This window comes from Lynx canadensis, chromosome E3 (genome assembly GCF_007474595.2).
Source record: "Lynx canadensis isolate LIC74 chromosome E3, mLynCan4.pri.v2, whole genome shotgun sequence".
In the NCBI taxonomy this organism is placed as follows: Eukaryota; Metazoa; Chordata; class Mammalia; order Carnivora; family Felidae; genus Lynx; species Lynx canadensis.
In genome coordinates, this window is record NC_044318.1 from 2,625,329 (window position 1) to 2,641,576 (window position 16,248).

Consider the following 16,248-nt stretch of genomic DNA (forward strand, 5'->3'; position numbering starts at 1 on the left):
CAGGAGCTGAAAGACCAGAAGCCACCTGATCCGGGGATCCTACAGGAGGGGGCGGAGGGCGGGACTGCCAGGACCCAGCTGGGCCCAGAGACACGGGGCAGCTTCTCACACGTCTCTGGTGAATCTCCCCAGTCGAGGGTTCCACGGGAACCCTCAGTTCACTTCGGGAACACTGCCCACTGCATATCCTCGTGCAGGTTTCTTTCTTTCTTTAATGTTTATTTATTTACTTGGGGGGGGGCGGCATCCAAGGGGGAGGAGCAGAAAGGGAGAGAGAATCCCAAGCAGGCTCCATGCTGTCAGTGCAGAGCTGGACACGGGGTTCGAACCCACGAACCATGAGATCATGACCTGAGCCAAAATCAAGAGTCAGACGCTTAACCGGGTGAGCCTGTCAGGAGCCCCGACTCCGGAGTATGGCCGGAGTCGCAAAAGATGAGTCCGCAAACAAAAATGCAGTTAGGCGAAGGTCCTCATGCTCGAGCGGGAATGAGGCCCGGGCTCCAGAATGAAGCTTCTTTTTATCAGGATAATTGCTAAAAACTACGTGCGTCAAGTCAGCTCCGCAAGCGTGTGAATCAATCTAATGGTTTAGCTTTTCAAGGTTGGGTTCCGAGTTCATTGGTTTCTATGACACTAGGAAGGGTCAGGTGTGAAGGAGGGTCCGGCCCTGGACAACGTTAACGGCTCTAGGCGCTCCTTACCGACCGCAGGGCGTTCGGCTGTGTAAACATGTCCTAAGGCCTTGCGCCTTCTCCAGCCCTTCCCTTTGGAAGTCTTTTCCTTTGATGCTTCTCTCCTGCCTCTCCCACACCCTCTCACAGATTTCTGATGCGTTTTACCCCCATCAGAGTCCTAGAAAGGTCCTACGACAAGCAAACAAAGTTCCCTCTCCCAGAAGTCTGTGGGCACGGGATCGCTTTACAAACAACGTCTATTAACAGCCTTTGGAAACAAGAGTCCGTGGAAAACGCGTGAGAAGCCACAGCTGCGGGGCACGTGGCGCGGAGGGGCCCGTGGCCAGGGTCTCCCGCGGGGGCCTCTCGGGCTGGGAGCTGGCGTCCTCGGGCCACCCGGTGCTGATGGGGAGGAGGCTGGTGGTGACAGGTGGCGACGATGACAGCCGATGCCTGGCGTTGTCCTCACTGCTTCACTCACTAGCCGGGTTCACTCCCCCGGCGGTGCGGAGGGGAGCGCAGGTGTGAAGGCACTGGGTGCCGTTCTCACCCCCGCCGCCGGGCACAGAGTGGCCGCGAGACAAACGCCGCCTCCGGCCGCCGCGCGGCTACGAGCTGGAGCGCACACCGGCTGATTTGGGACCTTGGGTTTGCTGCCCTCACCCCTGGCGCTCCTGATTGTCCTTCGTCGCTTTCCAGGACGAGACACGTGACTTCCACGCCCCATTTCCACTGCCTTCCACCTCTTAAGTCTTTCTTGCGTCCCTTCTGTCGCACAATCTCCTCACGTGGCCTCACTGCGCTCTCTCTTCTGACCCCTTCCGGTTTAAGGATCTTGTGATGACACTGGTCCCACCTGGGCCATCCGGGATGACCTCCCCATGTCCCGTCCTTGGCTCATCTGCAGTGTCTTTCACCACGAAAGTGACATCCTCAGTTTCCAGAGACGGGGATGCAGACAAGCAGGGGCTCTGTGTTCTTGGCCACGACAGGTACGTTCCTCGGGGAGGAAGGCGGGCGACCACCGGGGAGCCTTCCTGTCCGAGAAGGACATCGTGCTGCCCCTCCTCATTTGTTCGCTGGGTCTAGAGTTCAAAAACCTAAATAACTCTTTCTCAGATCTCGGAGACCCCGCGGCACCTCCTGCGAGCGCCGCGCTCCAGAATCCCGGCACCGTCGCACGGTCGCAAGCGGCAGCCCTGACGTTTGTCCTTAAAAAGCGGCGCAGGAACAGCGGTTTGGTTGGAAGCAGGTGGCCTGAGTCTGCATCTGTGGAGTCCCTTCCGTAAGCCTGAGGAAACGTCACTTGTCCACACACCATCTCAGGAGAGTGAGGGCAGTGGACTCTGGAGTGAACCGGGGACCCAGAGCTGCCCCGTGGTGACCCCGGGGCCCAGCGTGGACGGTCCCCCAGGGCTCACTCCCACCCCGGCCCGGACCCGTCCAGCATCACCTGCACCGCAGGACGGGGAGGCGGGCGGCCACGGCCAGACCTCCCGGAGCCTGTCACTGATTCCCGGAGGGGTCACGGAGTGTCTCCACCACGAAGGCGTGTGGCTGCACCGTCGTTGCTGGGCCACCACAGGCTTTAGGACCGCCCACCGAAGGACGGCAAAGCTAGCGACCCACTGAGAGGTGGCACGAAGGACCGTAAGGGGCGTGACGAGCAGGATGACAGAGCGGAAGGAGCGACGTCGCAAGGGAGGTCCGGAGGAAGAGCAGACGGCCACCAGGCAAAGCAGGGAACATTCTAGACAAAGGGAACAGCATCTGCAAGGACCCCGAGGCAGACAAGAGCTGGTCTCACGGGTGCCATGTGCCAGTGTGAGTGGAGGGGTGAGGCGTGGCGGGAGGCGGCCAGGTCCCTGCAGGGGTGAGGGGCCCAGCCTGGCCACGGGCCCAGGAGCAGCGGGGAGCCACAGTGAGTTTCCAGCGTCTGCTTGCCTTGCCGCCTGTGGACTCGAACCCCTCCCGCCGCGATGGAGGGAGGGTGGGAGGGAGGAAGAAGAAACAGCAAGACCCACCAGAGGCCGTGGTGGCCCCGAGTGAGTCGACAGGGAGGGGAGGGGGGCTCTCCGCCTGGTGGGAAGACTTCGGTCTGGTGCGCCCACTCTCCCTATTTGGGGAACCAGGGCCCCCTTCCAGCCTTCCTCCCGGGATGTCGGGTGAGCAAGGGGGTTTGCTTTGAGGGGAGGCCGAGCCGTGCCCCTGCGGCTTCTCCGCTCCGGCAGGACTCTGCCTCCGCTGCCCTCGGCGGGAAGCCCCTCATTTGGGCAAACGCCATCGGGCTGCTTCCCTCCCTGCCTCGGTTTCCCTGCTCCTCACTGGGGCCTCCCAGCGTCACCTCCCAAGTAAACTTCCCGCACCCCAGTCCTGGTCCCGGGTCGGCCTTTCGGGGACAGAGGTAGGACCGGGAGCGTCCGGCGTCTGGGTGGAGGGTCGCACCGGCATGAGCACCGGGGGGCCTGGGATGCTCCCCCCGCTGCACCCCGCTCCGGTCTTCCTGGCCCCCAGCGACCCGGGGGTGACCGACGTCCTCCCAGAAACTATCTTTCTGATTGAACCAACCAGAGAGGGCTCCGTGGTCCGTCACCCAAACCCGAATGGCGCAGACAGCTGGAGCGAGATTCAGGAGTGAAGGACTGGATCCCGGGGGGACCGTGAGGGTGTCCAGGGAGCCACCCGGGGCCACAGAATGCTCTGCGGGGCATCGATTCCAACACGCTAAGGAGTTTATTAGAAAAGGGACAAGGTGGGGGGCGGGGCCTGGCTCAGCAGACGGCCCCAGCTCTCAGGACTCCGTTGGGCTCAGGCCGGCTGCGGGAGCCCGGCCCAGAGCACAGCGAGGGGCAGGAGCTGCCGAGAGGGGACTGGCCTGGGGGCGCCGCGGGCCACCAGCGTCCGGATCCAGTTGAAGTGCCTACTGACGTTGGTGTAGACCCCGGGCCGGTTGGGTCTGCCGCAGCCCGATCCCCAGCTCACGATTCCAACCTGAATCCACACACCTCTCTTTTCGCAGGCCAAGGGGCCACCGGAGTCACCCTGGGGAGCGGCGCGGGTGAGCCAGGCCTGGCGGCGAGTGGGGGGGGGGGGCGGGGGCTCCCGAGGGCCAGTGGAGACGGGAGGGACAGCAGGAGGGGCTGTGGAGCCGGGCAGACCGGGTGCACATCCTACCCCCCACCCCGGAAGTAAACAAGCCTCAGTTTCTGCATCTGCGAAGTGGGGCACTGGTCTCTACCCTCTGGGATCGACACGCGGACCAAATGAGGCGCGGGCCGCCCTCGGGCTTGGGGCCGGGGTGGAGAGGGACACTCACGAAGCAGGAATCCTTGCCTCCTTGGGAATCGCCAGCGCACACCATGTCCCCCCAGATGTCGTAGCGGACCAGGGGCTGTGCGTACAGGTAGTTACACATGGTGGTGTTGATGACGCCGACCTGTACTTCCTGGAGGAGGTAGGGGGCTGGCAGCACTGCCCAGGGGTCGAGGGGACAAAGAAAGACGGCACCCTGAGCCTCTCTTCTGCCATCTGCTTGGGAGAGATGGCACAGGCCGCGGGGGAGGGGGGAGGGACGAGGGTCCCTGGGGCCAGCAGCACCCGGCACGTCGTGGGGGACGGACCCGCCGCCGCAGCTCATCGCCGAGGCCCGGCTTCCCTGCGGGCGCGTGCGGATGACAAGCGGCCCCCGAGCCGGTGGGGAGGGGCCGACACAGGCGAGCAGGGTTACGGTCACTGTGGTCCAGCTGCCCGTCAGGTGCTTCCGGGCCTTTCTTGGGGCCCCCGTGGCCCTCCTAGGGCGCGGCCTGATGGGGACCCACTCTCAGGTAAGGAAAGACTCGGCGGGGAGGGCTGCCCCGCCCACCCCCAGCAAAGCGCCGGGGAGGCGTCAGAGCCCGTCGTGAACCCAAATCTGTCCAATTCCTCAGCGTGGGCCCGAGCCACCGGCTGATCCGTCCGAGGACGTCACGAGGATACCACGGTTAACGTGTAGGTGGAGCCTCTGGTCCGCCAGGCACTCTGCTGAGCCCTCAGGTAGGAACCTCTTTAAATTTCGGAACCACGCTCTGTGCTGGGAACCGTTTCACCTTGTTCTGCAGATGAGGAGGCCCAGGCACAGGGGGAGGAGATGCCTGGCCTGGGGTCTCCCAGCCGGAAGGAGGGAGAGCTAAGTCTCCCAGCAGGCAAGGGGGGTGGCGGCCAGAGTCACCTGCTACCTTCTAGAACGAGGCGGGAGCCTGGGGCCGGCCCTGACTCCCTGTCAGCCTCGGGCCAGGGAGTCTGGTGGCTGGGTCCCTTGGTTCACACCCACTCAGCCCTTTGGGCCGGGAGGGATCTGCAGGGGGAGCAGGGGGAGCAGGGGGACACTCTCTCCAGTCCCTTGTAAGGAAGGGACAGGACCCCAACTCTAAAGGAAGGCAGGACCAGCGCGGGTTTCTCTCTCCGCCCTGCCAATCCCCGAAGTGTGACCTCGAGGACACGTTGTTCTCTCGGCCAGTGGGCCCCGGCTTCTCCACTGACTCCTTCTGGGACCTTACGGCCACTTCTGTAAGTCTCTCCCTTTCCTCATCAAAAAAGCAGGTATAAAAATGGCCCCGCCTCATTCACAGGTAAGGCCCAGAAGAGAGACCTCACCCTGCTCGGTCCTCAGGGTCCAGAGCCTAGAACAGTGCCGGTACGCGGCGCGCCCTCGAGGAGCCTTCTCTGCCATCGCTGCTGAGGGAGGGGTGCTGCCGGAAGGGGCCAGGCCAGGGAGGAGCATAGGGGGCCGCCCAGGCATAGGGGCCAGGCCCTGTGTGTGGCGCTCAGGACCCAGGGCACCTCGGGGCAGAGGTGCACGGGTGACGCTTCAGGCTGGCCCAAGGACCGCCCCCCACAGATTTAGTGGGGAGTCAGAGAAAGGAGATGCTTTGACACTGCAAAGACAGACAACGGGCTCAGGACTCCAGGCAAGGAGACACGGTGGCAAGGCAGGTAGGTGCAGAAGGTACGGAAGAGCCAAAGCGGGGAGGCGGGATGGCTGGGGGCTGGGTGGGCACCCGTCCTGAGCGGAAAGAACGCACACAAAACCACTGAGGCCTTTCTAACGCGGCCTCCGCCAACCCCGACACCCTTGCAGGCTGGGTGCGGAGCGCGGGCCTGGGCCCAGCTGGCCTCCCTCTCACTGTGGCTTCGGGCTCACAGTCTCTGGAAGGCAGAGGGAACGGGGTGTGGGGACAGGAGGTCCTGCCCTGGCGGGGGGGGGGCAGGCACTGCTGGGCAGCCCCCAGGAGGGACCCAGCTGCACAGAGACCCAGGTGGGGGCTGCTGAAGCCGCTGTGGACGGAACAGACGGCGGAGCCCGCAGCCCCCCTGCCCCACCCCCCACCTGCCCCCAGCCTCACCTTGATCTTCTCCGATGTTCCCCCAGCCCGTCACCCAGCAGTCAGTCTGGTTCTGGAACTCCGAGGAAGAGGCCGCAACACAGACGGGGTGGATGTACTTGTTGTAGGTGACGGAGGAGGACAGCTTCAGCAGGGCGATGTCAGAGGATGAAGCCCCCAGATACATGGGGTTCAAAATGATCTCCTCCACCTGGTATCGGTTGTAGTAGGCCTCCAGATTCCAGATGGACGGTGAGGCAGACAGCTCGCCAAACTGCACGGACCACTCAAAGGGATCAGTGTGCCTGGCAGGGGAGGAGCGGGCGGTCAGGGGTCTTTACAGGAGGGAGGGGCCCTGAGCCCACCCGAGGTCTTAGGGCCTGGGGGCAGCAGCGTGCCTCCGCCTGAGGTGTGGTCACCTCAGCCAGGGGGCCGCCTCCCACAGCCGTCCTAAAAAGGAATGAATCAATGCACGGGACCAGACACTTCCCGTCACCACTGTTGCCGCAGGCCAGGCTCTGTGCCCAGAGCTCGCCCACCTCGGTCCGCCCCCCCTGTGCACCTGCACCGGGGGAGGTGGGATGAGGAGGGGGCGGCTGGTGCTGCCATCCGGGGAGAAGAGAAGACAGAAAAGAACACGACACAAAAGGGCACGGGAATGCTGTAAAGAACGTTCTGGAAAAAACGGAACAGGGTTTTCTCACGTGGCTGCGGCCGGGCCGGGGCTCGGGAGCATAAGAGAGCTGAATCCGCACGCGTCAGGCCCGGAGGACGCGTCCCCCCAACCCCCGTTCGGAGGGCCGCCCGCCCCCAGACTCACTTTTCAAAGCAGTGCGCGGCCGACAGCACCCAGCGGCGGTTGAGCAGGCTGGCGCCGCAGTGGTGGGCGCCCCACGAGCGCAGACTGCCCTGCCACGGCCGGCGCCCCAGCTCCGAGTCCTTGCCGCCCACCACGCGCGTCGTCGAAACGGTTCGGCGGCCGCAGGGCCCTGGGACGGACACACGGGCACGCGGCTGAGCCGCACGACCCCGGCCGCCGCACCGGCCCGCGCGAACCAACGCGAGGGGCCCCTGGGAAAACGCGCGCGTCGGGGCCGCGCCGCCCAGGGACCGGGGGACCTCGCGCCCCTCCCCACGTGGCGCGCGGGCGCCGCCCCCCCCGCCCCCGGGGCCCGGCAGTTACACGTGAGCAACGACGAGTTCTCGAAACCTGGGCGGGGAGAGGAAAAGATGAGGCGCCCCTTGCGCTCCGGCTCAGGTGCCCTGCGCGGGGAGGCGCGCGTCCCGGGCGCCTTACCTGGAAACAGCCGGTCCAGATCCTGAACGTCTGGGGGGCCCGGAGGGGGGATGGCGGGCGGCCGGGTGAGCTCCCCGCGGTCTGCACGCGCCCCGGCCGTCCCCCACCACCCCTGGGGCGGCCCGCAGCCCCCGCCTCAGCTCACCCTGTCCCCGGAGCCCCGCTCGCACCAACAGCTGCGCCAGCAGCAGCGCCCGGACGCGCGCGCCCATGGCCGCCTCTGCCGCCTCGCGGCGCCCCCTCTGCTTCCGCCCGCTCGGGGCGCCTAACCCCGGGGGGCGGGCAGGGAACGCCCGCGACGCTGCACCCCCCCTCCGCCCCCAGCGGGACCGGTCCGGGTCCGAGGGCTTCGCGCTGGGTACCCCAACCGCACCGTGCCCCCAAACGGTTCTTGTCTGCAGCCCTGGGATCCCGGCTGCCCGGCTCGTTGCCCCCCTTCCTCCACCCAGCGCTTCTTCGGGGAAGGGCCAAGGCCGGTCCCCGCCAGGACCCCCGTGAGAGCAAGTCCTCACCGAGCGCCCGCCGGGGGCCTGGCGGTATTGGGCAGAGCCAGGAAGAGAAGATTCGTGTCTTCCCTTCTTGGAGAAGACTCGGGGAAGTGATGGTCTCGGGTCTCCTCCCCACCTGAGCCCACAGGCAGGCTAGTCCCTGCCAAGCCCGGCTGCCCCCTGGTGGCCGGCTCCTGCCCCCCCTTCCTCTCCTCCTCCCCACCTCCCCCTCTACCCCCTTCCCCACCTCCTCCAATTTAAATCTTGGAAGTTGAAACCCCTTTCTCAAACTTTCTTTCCCGCCCAGGTCCTTGGGGGAACAAAATGGCCCAAATGAGAGAGACACCCCTAGGCTATCCGTCTCCCAGTGTCCCCGTGACCAGTGACTCTCCTAAGCGAGGTTCCGGGAGGCTGTGCCTTCCTGGTGCCCCCGTCTGTGTCCTAAGCACTATCGGGGGTGTGGTGGGATTCACAAAATGATGAGTTTCCCAGCACTGGCTTCTGGGGTCCCTCCAGTCAGGGGAGCCAGCCTGGACTAGGTTTCCCCCCCCGTGGGAGCCCCGCTCCAGGGCCTGGCCCCACAACACGCTCAGCTGGGCCTGGGTGGTGAGCGCCCAAGGGATCGGGGGCAGGTGGCACAGGAGAGAGGGTTCCCCGCGGTGTCCCGGATCCGGGGCACCCTGAGAGAGACGCTGGGGACACCCGGGGTGCCGGGTGACACGAAACCTCCTCCAGAGGGTGAAGCTGGCCCGTCGGCACGCCTCCTTGACTTCACACACTGGGGTGTCTCCCGCAAGTCAGCTGCAGAGTGGGGGCTGCGGGCATGGGCTCCGGCAGATGGGCTCAGGGACAGGACGGGACCGGGTCCCTGGCACGGGGGCGGAGTTCCCTAAACGGTTCCCCTCTGTGGCCCTTGGCACCACAGCACTTGTAACTGGCCAATCTCCTGTGAGCTCCCTGCGGTTGGGGCCAAGTGTGGCACATGGCCCGAGTCACAGGGCCGGCGACTGCCTTCTGGTGCCTTACAGGGAGCCCAGGCAGTCCCTGGTCCACTGCACCCCGAGGGATGGCTGCCTGCGGCCCCAGGTCTTGCCAAAACCATCCCGGCTCTCCCAGTGCGCGACAGCCCCGCCCCTTGCCGGTCCCCTCCCCTAGCGAACCCCGGGCTGGCTCCAGCCTGGGGTCGCCTCTCCCTGCAGACTCCTGTCCCAGGTCCCAGAGAGTTGCACGGCAGGCTCCCTCACGGCGGGGCTCGGGGCTAACGTCACCCCTCAGCGAAGCTTCTCTGCTGGCTTCCAGTCTACAGCGAGCTTGCCGCCTCCTCCCCCTCGGAGGGCTGTCTCACTACAAGCCGCACTTCCTTTCCAGCCCTGTGAAGCATCCACGGCCATCTGGTTTGTCGCGTGTGCATCTGCCCACTGGCTGCCTCCGGGGCCCGTGAGGGGCAGGCTTGGTGTCTGTGGAACCTAAGGGGTGATGGAGCAGTAAAGGGAGGGGTGGAAGGAGACAAGGTAGACGGAGAAGAGGGGGTGCAGGTTGGCGGAGCCTCTCCCAGGGTGGAGAGGGTCCCTGTTGTCGCCGTCCTAGAGGGACCTCCGGGTCTCCTGGCCCAGGAGGAGTGCTGCGGGGGCGGGGGGGCGGCCAGTGGCCCGGGAGTGGCCCCTCCACGCTCCGTGGGGGATGTCTGCCCTTTGGGATACAGAGGCAGGGTGTGCAAAGCCCAGGGGGGTCCTGGAGGTCCCTGTCGTCCTCTCCTTCTCCCTATCCTTGCTGCCTCGCCTCCCCCCCACTCCCCCAGGCGCCGGCCCCAGAAGCAGCCTGGAGAAGGCGGGCGGCGGCAGCCGGAGTCCACGTCTGTGGTCACACGTGCAGGAGGGGCTCGCACTCGCCCCTGGCGTGCCTGGCGGGCCACCCAGCACGCTGTTCCAGCCGGCACGCGGCCGTGGGTGCGTGGCGAGCGCAGCGATGACCTCGGCGGTGAGCCCGTGGCTCTGGCGTGGATGCCGGATGCTACTGGGGGTCCCAGCTCGGGCTCCGTTCCCCCAGGGCCGGCTGCCAGGCGGGAGGCCCGCTCTTCTGCCTGGGGCTCGGGGCTCGGGGCCATCCTTGGCCACAGGCCCCCCATCCCGCCCAGCTGTGGCCGTCCCGGCTGGGCCCCGGGGCCGGGGCTGGGAGTACCTCCCTGGCTCTCTGGCCATCAGGAGACAACCCTGACGGAGACATACAGGCCCTGTGCGTCCAGAGAAGGCTCCAGAGGGGGCTGCGGGGCTCAGAGGAGCAAGGACAGGGGATGCTGCGGAGGAAGCCCTGGAGGGGCGGGGTGGGGGGGGCCAGAGGGGGAAGGGTTCTCAGCATGCTGCCTGCGGGGAGGGAGCCCCTGCCGGAGGTGACCCCTCGGCGGCCCGTGGGCCGGGGTGGGGACGCCCGGGACGGAGGCTGAGGGTCCCGCTGAAAGGGGCCCAGCCTGCGCTCGTCTCCTCCCATCCCCTGCCCTGGTCGTAAACTGCAGGGGCGTCCAGTCACTCGCACCCCGGCCTCAGGTCCCAGCCCTGTGTCGCCTCCTCCAGCTGCCGGCTCACACGTGGCCCCTGGAGAGACAGGCTGGGGACGGAGGGCGAGAGCCGGGCAGAGAGCTCAGCCTGGCTCTGATGTTCATACTTGGGGTGATGTGGATGCACCCCCAGCCCTGCCATGACCCCACTGAGCCTGGGGACGGGGCTGCTAGAGCGAGCGGGCTTGGGCAAGCCCTGAGCTTGAAGTCCTCGGTTTCCCTGTCTGAGAAAAGTGGGAACATTAGTAACGCGGACCTCTGAGGGCTGCCGTGAGCTTGTGGTGACACCCTGGGGGTAAAGCTCCCACAAACAGGAAGTGCATTATAATACACCCTTCTGGGGCCCCCGAGGCACGAGGCACGGGGCGGGTCACCCATCCTTCTGCCGGCTTGTCTTTATTGCCTCTCACGTCGACAGGCCTGCAAAGGCACCAACCCAGCACGGCGGGGGGGGGGCTGCGAACCCCAGTTCCGAGAGCCCCAGAGACCCACCACAGGAGCCCCCGGGCGTGGGTGCACCCTGGGACTCAGATGTGACTGGTGGGTGAGGGGTGGGGAGACCGGGCTCTGTCCCCAGGGGCTCACAGGCTGGCAGGGCGGGCAAGGGAAGCTCGAAGCCCGTGGGGGATGCTCGAAAGGTGGGGCCGGGCCGCGGGCCGCGGGGTCTGAAGTCGGGGAGATGTGGGTAGGGGGTGGCTTCCTGAGGGACAGAGGCCAGAGAGGGTCCCTGAGGACAGAGGGTGGGTGGCCGGTCAGGCGAGGCCCAGGGAGACGAGCGTGTCCCCCAGCAGATACAGAACCAGCAACATGGCAGGGAAGAAGATCCCGGCAGGGACCGGAGAGAAGTTTCTGGCGTCCGGTGCTGAGCCCTGGATGGTGTTGACAATCCACGCGGTGTAGATGCTGACGTTGATGTACACCCCCGGCCTTTTCGGGAGGGCGCAGTCATGTCCCCAGCTCACTACGCCTGCCTGGGTCCAGACTCCACCAATGTCGCAGACCAGAGGCCCTCCGGAGTCACCCTAGAGAGGAAGAGGAGTCCAGAAGGGTCGGGCCAGAGGGGCTGGGCGGCTCACGGGAGGAAGTTCCCAGGGGCCTCCCCGGGCCCACCAACCTCCCTTCCGCACTGCCGGCTAGGTCTAGTGCACGGAGGGTGGGTGGGCTGGGTGTTTCTGGAAGGCAGCAGAGGTCTGGGAATTAGGGGTCAGACCCCTGGCGGATGGAACACCATATTCTCTAAAGAAAACTGCGTTTCAGAGAAGGGGCTCTGAGGAGCACTTCTGTGCCGCTAACAAAGTTGCTTGGTTTTTGACGAAAAAGTCTGTGGTAATACTGAGGGGGCACGTGAGATAAAGTGCGTTTTGCTTATAAAAGCAGACAAGGAGGGGGCGCCTGGGTGGCTCAGTCGGTGAGGCGTCCGGCTTTGGCTCAGGTCACGATCTGGCAGTTTGTGAGTTCCAGCCCCGCGTGGGGCTCTGTGCTGACAGCTCAGAGCCCGGATTCTGTGTCCCCCTCGCTCTCTGCCCTCCCCGACTTGTGCTCGTGCTCTCTCTCTCTCTCTCAAAATAAATAAACAGTAAAAAAAAAAACAAATTAATAAAAAAAAGCAGACAAGGAAAGACCAAAGCAACCCAGACCAGAAGCGATGTTGCCCCTGAGGACAAGTTGCTCAAAGGCCCCGAGTGTTATTTTTTTTGGAGAGGAAAAAGACATTTCTGGCCCCAAAAGAAAAGGCTTTAGGGAGAGAAAATACGGTCACGATTTGTTTAAGCGTGTTTGCAAGTATTTCACGTTCTGATAATATCGGTGGGATATTCAAAGCGAGACCCGGTCCAGGAACATTTTTTTTCTTCCTTTTCAAATTGCCCTCGGTATGTATGTATTTGAGAGAGAGAGAACGAGGACGAGCAGGGGAGGAGCGGGGGGCGGGGGGGAGGAGAGAGAGGGAGAGGTAGAGTCCCAAGCAGGTTCCACGATGTCAGCGCAGAGCCCGATGCGGGGCTCGATCCCACGACTCTGGGATCATGACCTGAGCCGAAATCAAGAGTCGGACTCTCAACCCACTGAGCCCCCCGGGCGCCCGACCCTGGTATTTCAAACGACGTTGCCCTCCTCCGCCCTGGGAGTCCCCGGGGGTGATGGGGAGTGGGAGACCCCGGCCCCCGCAGGGGGGTGGCTTGCTCACCCCGCAGGCGTCCTTCTGGCCACTCTCGAAGCCGGCACAGAGCATGTCTTGGAGGATGACGGGCCCCGGGCTGACGGTGCCGGAATTCTCCAGATAGTAGTGGTTACAAGTCTGGGTGTCAATGAGGGGCAGGTACAGCTCCTGCAGGGTGAAGGGTGGAGGGAGCGCTGCGGGGCGGGGGGGGGGGGGAGCAGAGCAGAGCTCAGAAGGGAGGTGACCGCCTCCTGGCTCTCAGCCGCTGCTTGTCATTTCTGCCTGTCACTCTTCTGCTTCTCGAGGAGCGGGGACCTGCGTTTGTGTCCGGGAAAGCCTGGCAGGAAGAGCCGCTGCCCCCCTCCCTGTGGCAGCGCATGTCAGGGGTGCGGAGCCCTCCCCGGCGGCGTTGGCCTCCCTCCCCGGGCCCGGGCAGCGGGGTAAGCTGGACGCGCTGTGGGGTGCAGGGCAAGAGCCGAGACCCTGGCCAGAGAGTGTGGTCGAGTCGCTTCCACCGAATGACCCTTCTCTTCTTGGCCCCCTAACGCTCAGGTCAAAAGCGGGTTGAGTGTGGCCTCTGAAAAATTCATGTCTGGGGCGCCTGGGTGGCTCAGCAGGTCGAGCGCCCGACTCGACCTCGGGTCAGGTCACGATCTGGTGGGGACGGTGCGGAGCCTGCTTGGGATGCTCGCTCTCTCTCCCTCCCTCTCTCTCTCTGCGTCTCCCCCACTTAGGCGCGCTCTTCTGCTCTGTCTCTCGATACGTAAATAAACTTAAACAAAACTCGTGTCCGCGCAGCACCTCAGAAGGTGACCTTCTGTGGAAATAAGGGCTTTGCAGATCGATCAGTTGAGATGAAGTCATGCGGGATCAAGGTGAGACAGAAAAGGAGAGCACACAGAGCAGAGGCCGTGGGAAGGTGGAGGCGGGTCCCCGGGGGATGTGGCCATGAGCCGAGGAACCCCAAGCATGTCCCGGGACCACCAGAAGCTGGAAGGAGCGGGAAGGCTCCTTCCCTGGAGCCTTCAGAGGAAGCCCGGCCCTGCCAGCATCTCGACGTCAGACCGTGGCCTCCTGAACTGTGAGAGAACAACATTTCTGTTGTTTTAAGCCCGCCCCCCCCCCCCCCCCCCGGTTTGTGGTAGTCTGTTATGGCGGCCAAGGACAAGGTGACATTACAGCATGGCGCTGACGGTGGTGATGGCTGCTGGCCCACCGCGTATCGAGAATTCACTCTTGCCCGGCCCTGCCGGGAGCTCCCGAAATGCCTCACTCCGTGTAACCCTCCCGTTAACCCCGCGAGGTTAGCCCTGGAAGCTCTACTTGTCCAAGGGGGGGGGGAAGCCACAGCCCAGCGGGGCTGGTGGAGGTCACCCAGCCAGGACTGAGGCCAGGCGAGCAGGCCCTGGGTCCCAAGCCACGAGGGCAGGGGTCGTGTATAATTCTGCAGACATATAAGGGGCACCGGCACTGGGCAGTCAGAATGTTCCGGGCCCCAGCCTGGGCCAGCATTCCAGAGCTCTGCCGGGGCCTGGCGTTCGTCCTTTGGTTACGGTGTGCTGGGAGGGCAGACCGGGGAGCCTGACGGAGGGTCTGGGGCGGCGGGCTGCTCATTCCTGGCAGCATTTCAGGGGCTCCCCTCTGCCGTGTGCAGGCTCCACGTTCGTCCCGTATGAGTGTGGTGGCGGGTGCGGCCAGCCCTGGGGAGGGGGGAGGCCCTAGGCCCCGTCAGCATTGGTCCCCACCCAACACCTGCCACACGCTCAGGGTGTCCTTACGTAGATTTGTGGCGACGTTCCCCCAGCCGGTGACCCAACACCAGGTGCCGTGACCCAGAGAGTCTCCGGGTTTGGGGAGGCAGACTGGAAGGATGAGGTCAGTGAAGGTGACAGGCGCGGCCAGCCGCACCAGGGCGACGTCGGCTCTGTTGTTCTCCTCCCAGTACTCGGGGTGCTTGATGAACTGGGCCACCGCGCGGAGCTCCTGGGGCTCCCCGGCCTGGGGGTAGGAGGAGATGGAACCCAGCAGCACGAAGTAGGCGGACAGGGGCTGCTTCCTGGAGATGGGAGAGGCGGGGGGGGGGGTGAGGGCTGTGCCAGGGTCCCAAGGGCGGGGACCGGGGACGATCTTGATTTGAGGGTCCTGATGCTACAGATAGACGGCTTTGCGAGCTGTGCGCGTGCCAGAAATGAGAAGTGCCCCGCCCAATCCTGGGACCACCCCTGCCGGACACCCACGCCCCCCTCTGGCGACTGTACCCCAGGCCCAGGAGGTGGTCACCTGCCCAAATGCTGCCCAGCTGGTGAGCGGTGCACTTGAGGCCTTGGCCTCTCAAGGGATGTTTCCGTGTGGGGGCCTTTGGTTTCTGGGAAGCGAACCATTTCTTGGTGGGTGGACGATGGGAGGGCCGGACGGTCTGTCTCCTCCCTCCCTCCCTCCCCCCCCCCCCCCCCCCGCCGCCAGTGCCCAGCCTTGAGGACAGGGACCATCCTGGGTGGATAAGTGACGGCCCTCCTCCGCCTGTCTCCAGATGGGCAGAAGGCTGTGGTTCACACGGAGAAGGGAGGGGGAAGGGCAGGTCCCGGCCACCCCGGCACGCGCCTGTGTCCCCCCAAAGATACTCACTGGTCGAAGCAGTGGGCTGCAGTCAGCACCCAGGCCTCGGTGATCAGGGAGCCCCCGCACACGTGCTGTCCGTGCTCCCTCAGGCTGACCTGCCACGGCCACTGGCCCGGCTGGGCATTCTGCCCCGACACGATGCGGCCTGACACGTGTGGGCGTCCGCACACTGCGGGGTGAGTCCATGGGCCACTTATGCGTGGTCCCCTCTGGGCTCCCCTGGCCCTGCAGACCCGCCCTCATGTATCCCTGCTGCTCGGGGGTTGGCACCCGGTCCCTTCTCCTCAGGCCCCACGAAGTGCAATTCTTTGTGACGTGGGACCCCGTGCTCCAGGGGAGGACTCGGGGCGGTGCCCCGCAGCTGAGCTGGGGGAAGCGAGAGCTGGGGCCCTAAATGGCTTAGCCACGCTCGGCTCCTGGGACAGACCGGAACGCGGCTCGGTGCGGGTGGACGCTGAGGTCTGGGGTGGCTGAATGAGGGTCCCCTCCCCCTCCCCGCGTCTGGGCTCCTTGGAGGACCTGCCCCGCACAGGCTATAAGGCGCGGGGCGGGGATCACCCATCGGCTGCACCTGCCCCTCCTCTCGGCACCCCGATATTCGTCCTACCTGAATCCAGGCCTGTCGCGCTGGCGTTCACCAGGGAGAAGTTGGGTGGGAGAGCAGGGGGGCTCCCCTGCAGAGCCACGGAGAGGAGGGAGAGCAGGCTGGCGGCGAGGGCCGGCGACATGGTATGTCCCAGCCACCACTTCCGCGGCTGGCTCTTGGGGTCAGAGTCCTCAGACACGGGGGGAGTAGATGGCCGCAGCCAAGCCCAGGTTCTGGGCTTGTCCTGGGGTGTGGCTGACTCCTCCGCGCCTTGCCCTTGAGGCTCGGCTCGGCACTGCTCCTGGGCACAGGGTCCTTGGCCTCCGCTCCCCCGCCCTGGCCTCGCTGGCCTCGCGGCACCAACCACGCCACCACTTACGGGGCACTTCCCGGGTGCGGGCCTGTGTCACCCGTGTCCTATTCCTCCCGACTCATTCGCCAGGCGCTATTATGATCCCCCTATGCGGCAGAGGAAGCGGGACTCCCGTGGTGTAATGACTCACCGGAGGCCG

The 16,248-nt window shown here is 65.2% G+C and overlaps 2 protein-coding genes across 2 annotated transcripts; both read right to left on the reverse strand.

The window, feature by feature from the left end:
• Positions 1 to 3,418: 3,418 nt before the first annotated feature.
• On the reverse strand, positions 3,419 to 7,546 carry LOC115504522 (testisin-like). The gene is made up of 6 exons (XM_032591667.1): positions 7,480 to 7,546; positions 7,221 to 7,364; positions 6,858 to 7,026; positions 6,059 to 6,342; positions 3,994 to 4,148; positions 3,419 to 3,719 (listed from the first exon to the last, which is right to left on the reverse strand). The coding sequence occupies exons 1-6, from the start codon at positions 7,544 to 7,546 to the stop codon at positions 3,486 to 3,488; spliced, it is 1,053 nt and encodes a 350-aa protein (XP_032447558.1). The 3' UTR covers positions 3,419 to 3,485.
• Positions 7,547 to 11,053: 3,507 nt separating this feature from the next.
• On the reverse strand, positions 11,054 to 15,878 carry LOC115504523 (serine protease 27-like). Its single transcript, XM_030301537.1, has 6 exons — positions 15,758 to 15,878; positions 15,421 to 15,516; positions 15,157 to 15,319; positions 14,310 to 14,587; positions 12,559 to 12,725; positions 11,054 to 11,395 (listed from the first exon to the last, which is right to left on the reverse strand). Exons 1-6 carry the CDS (start codon positions 15,876 to 15,878, stop codon positions 11,126 to 11,128), a joined length of 1,095 nt encoding a protein of 364 aa, XP_030157397.1. The 3' UTR covers positions 11,054 to 11,125.
• Positions 15,879 to 16,248: the final 370 nt, after the last annotated feature.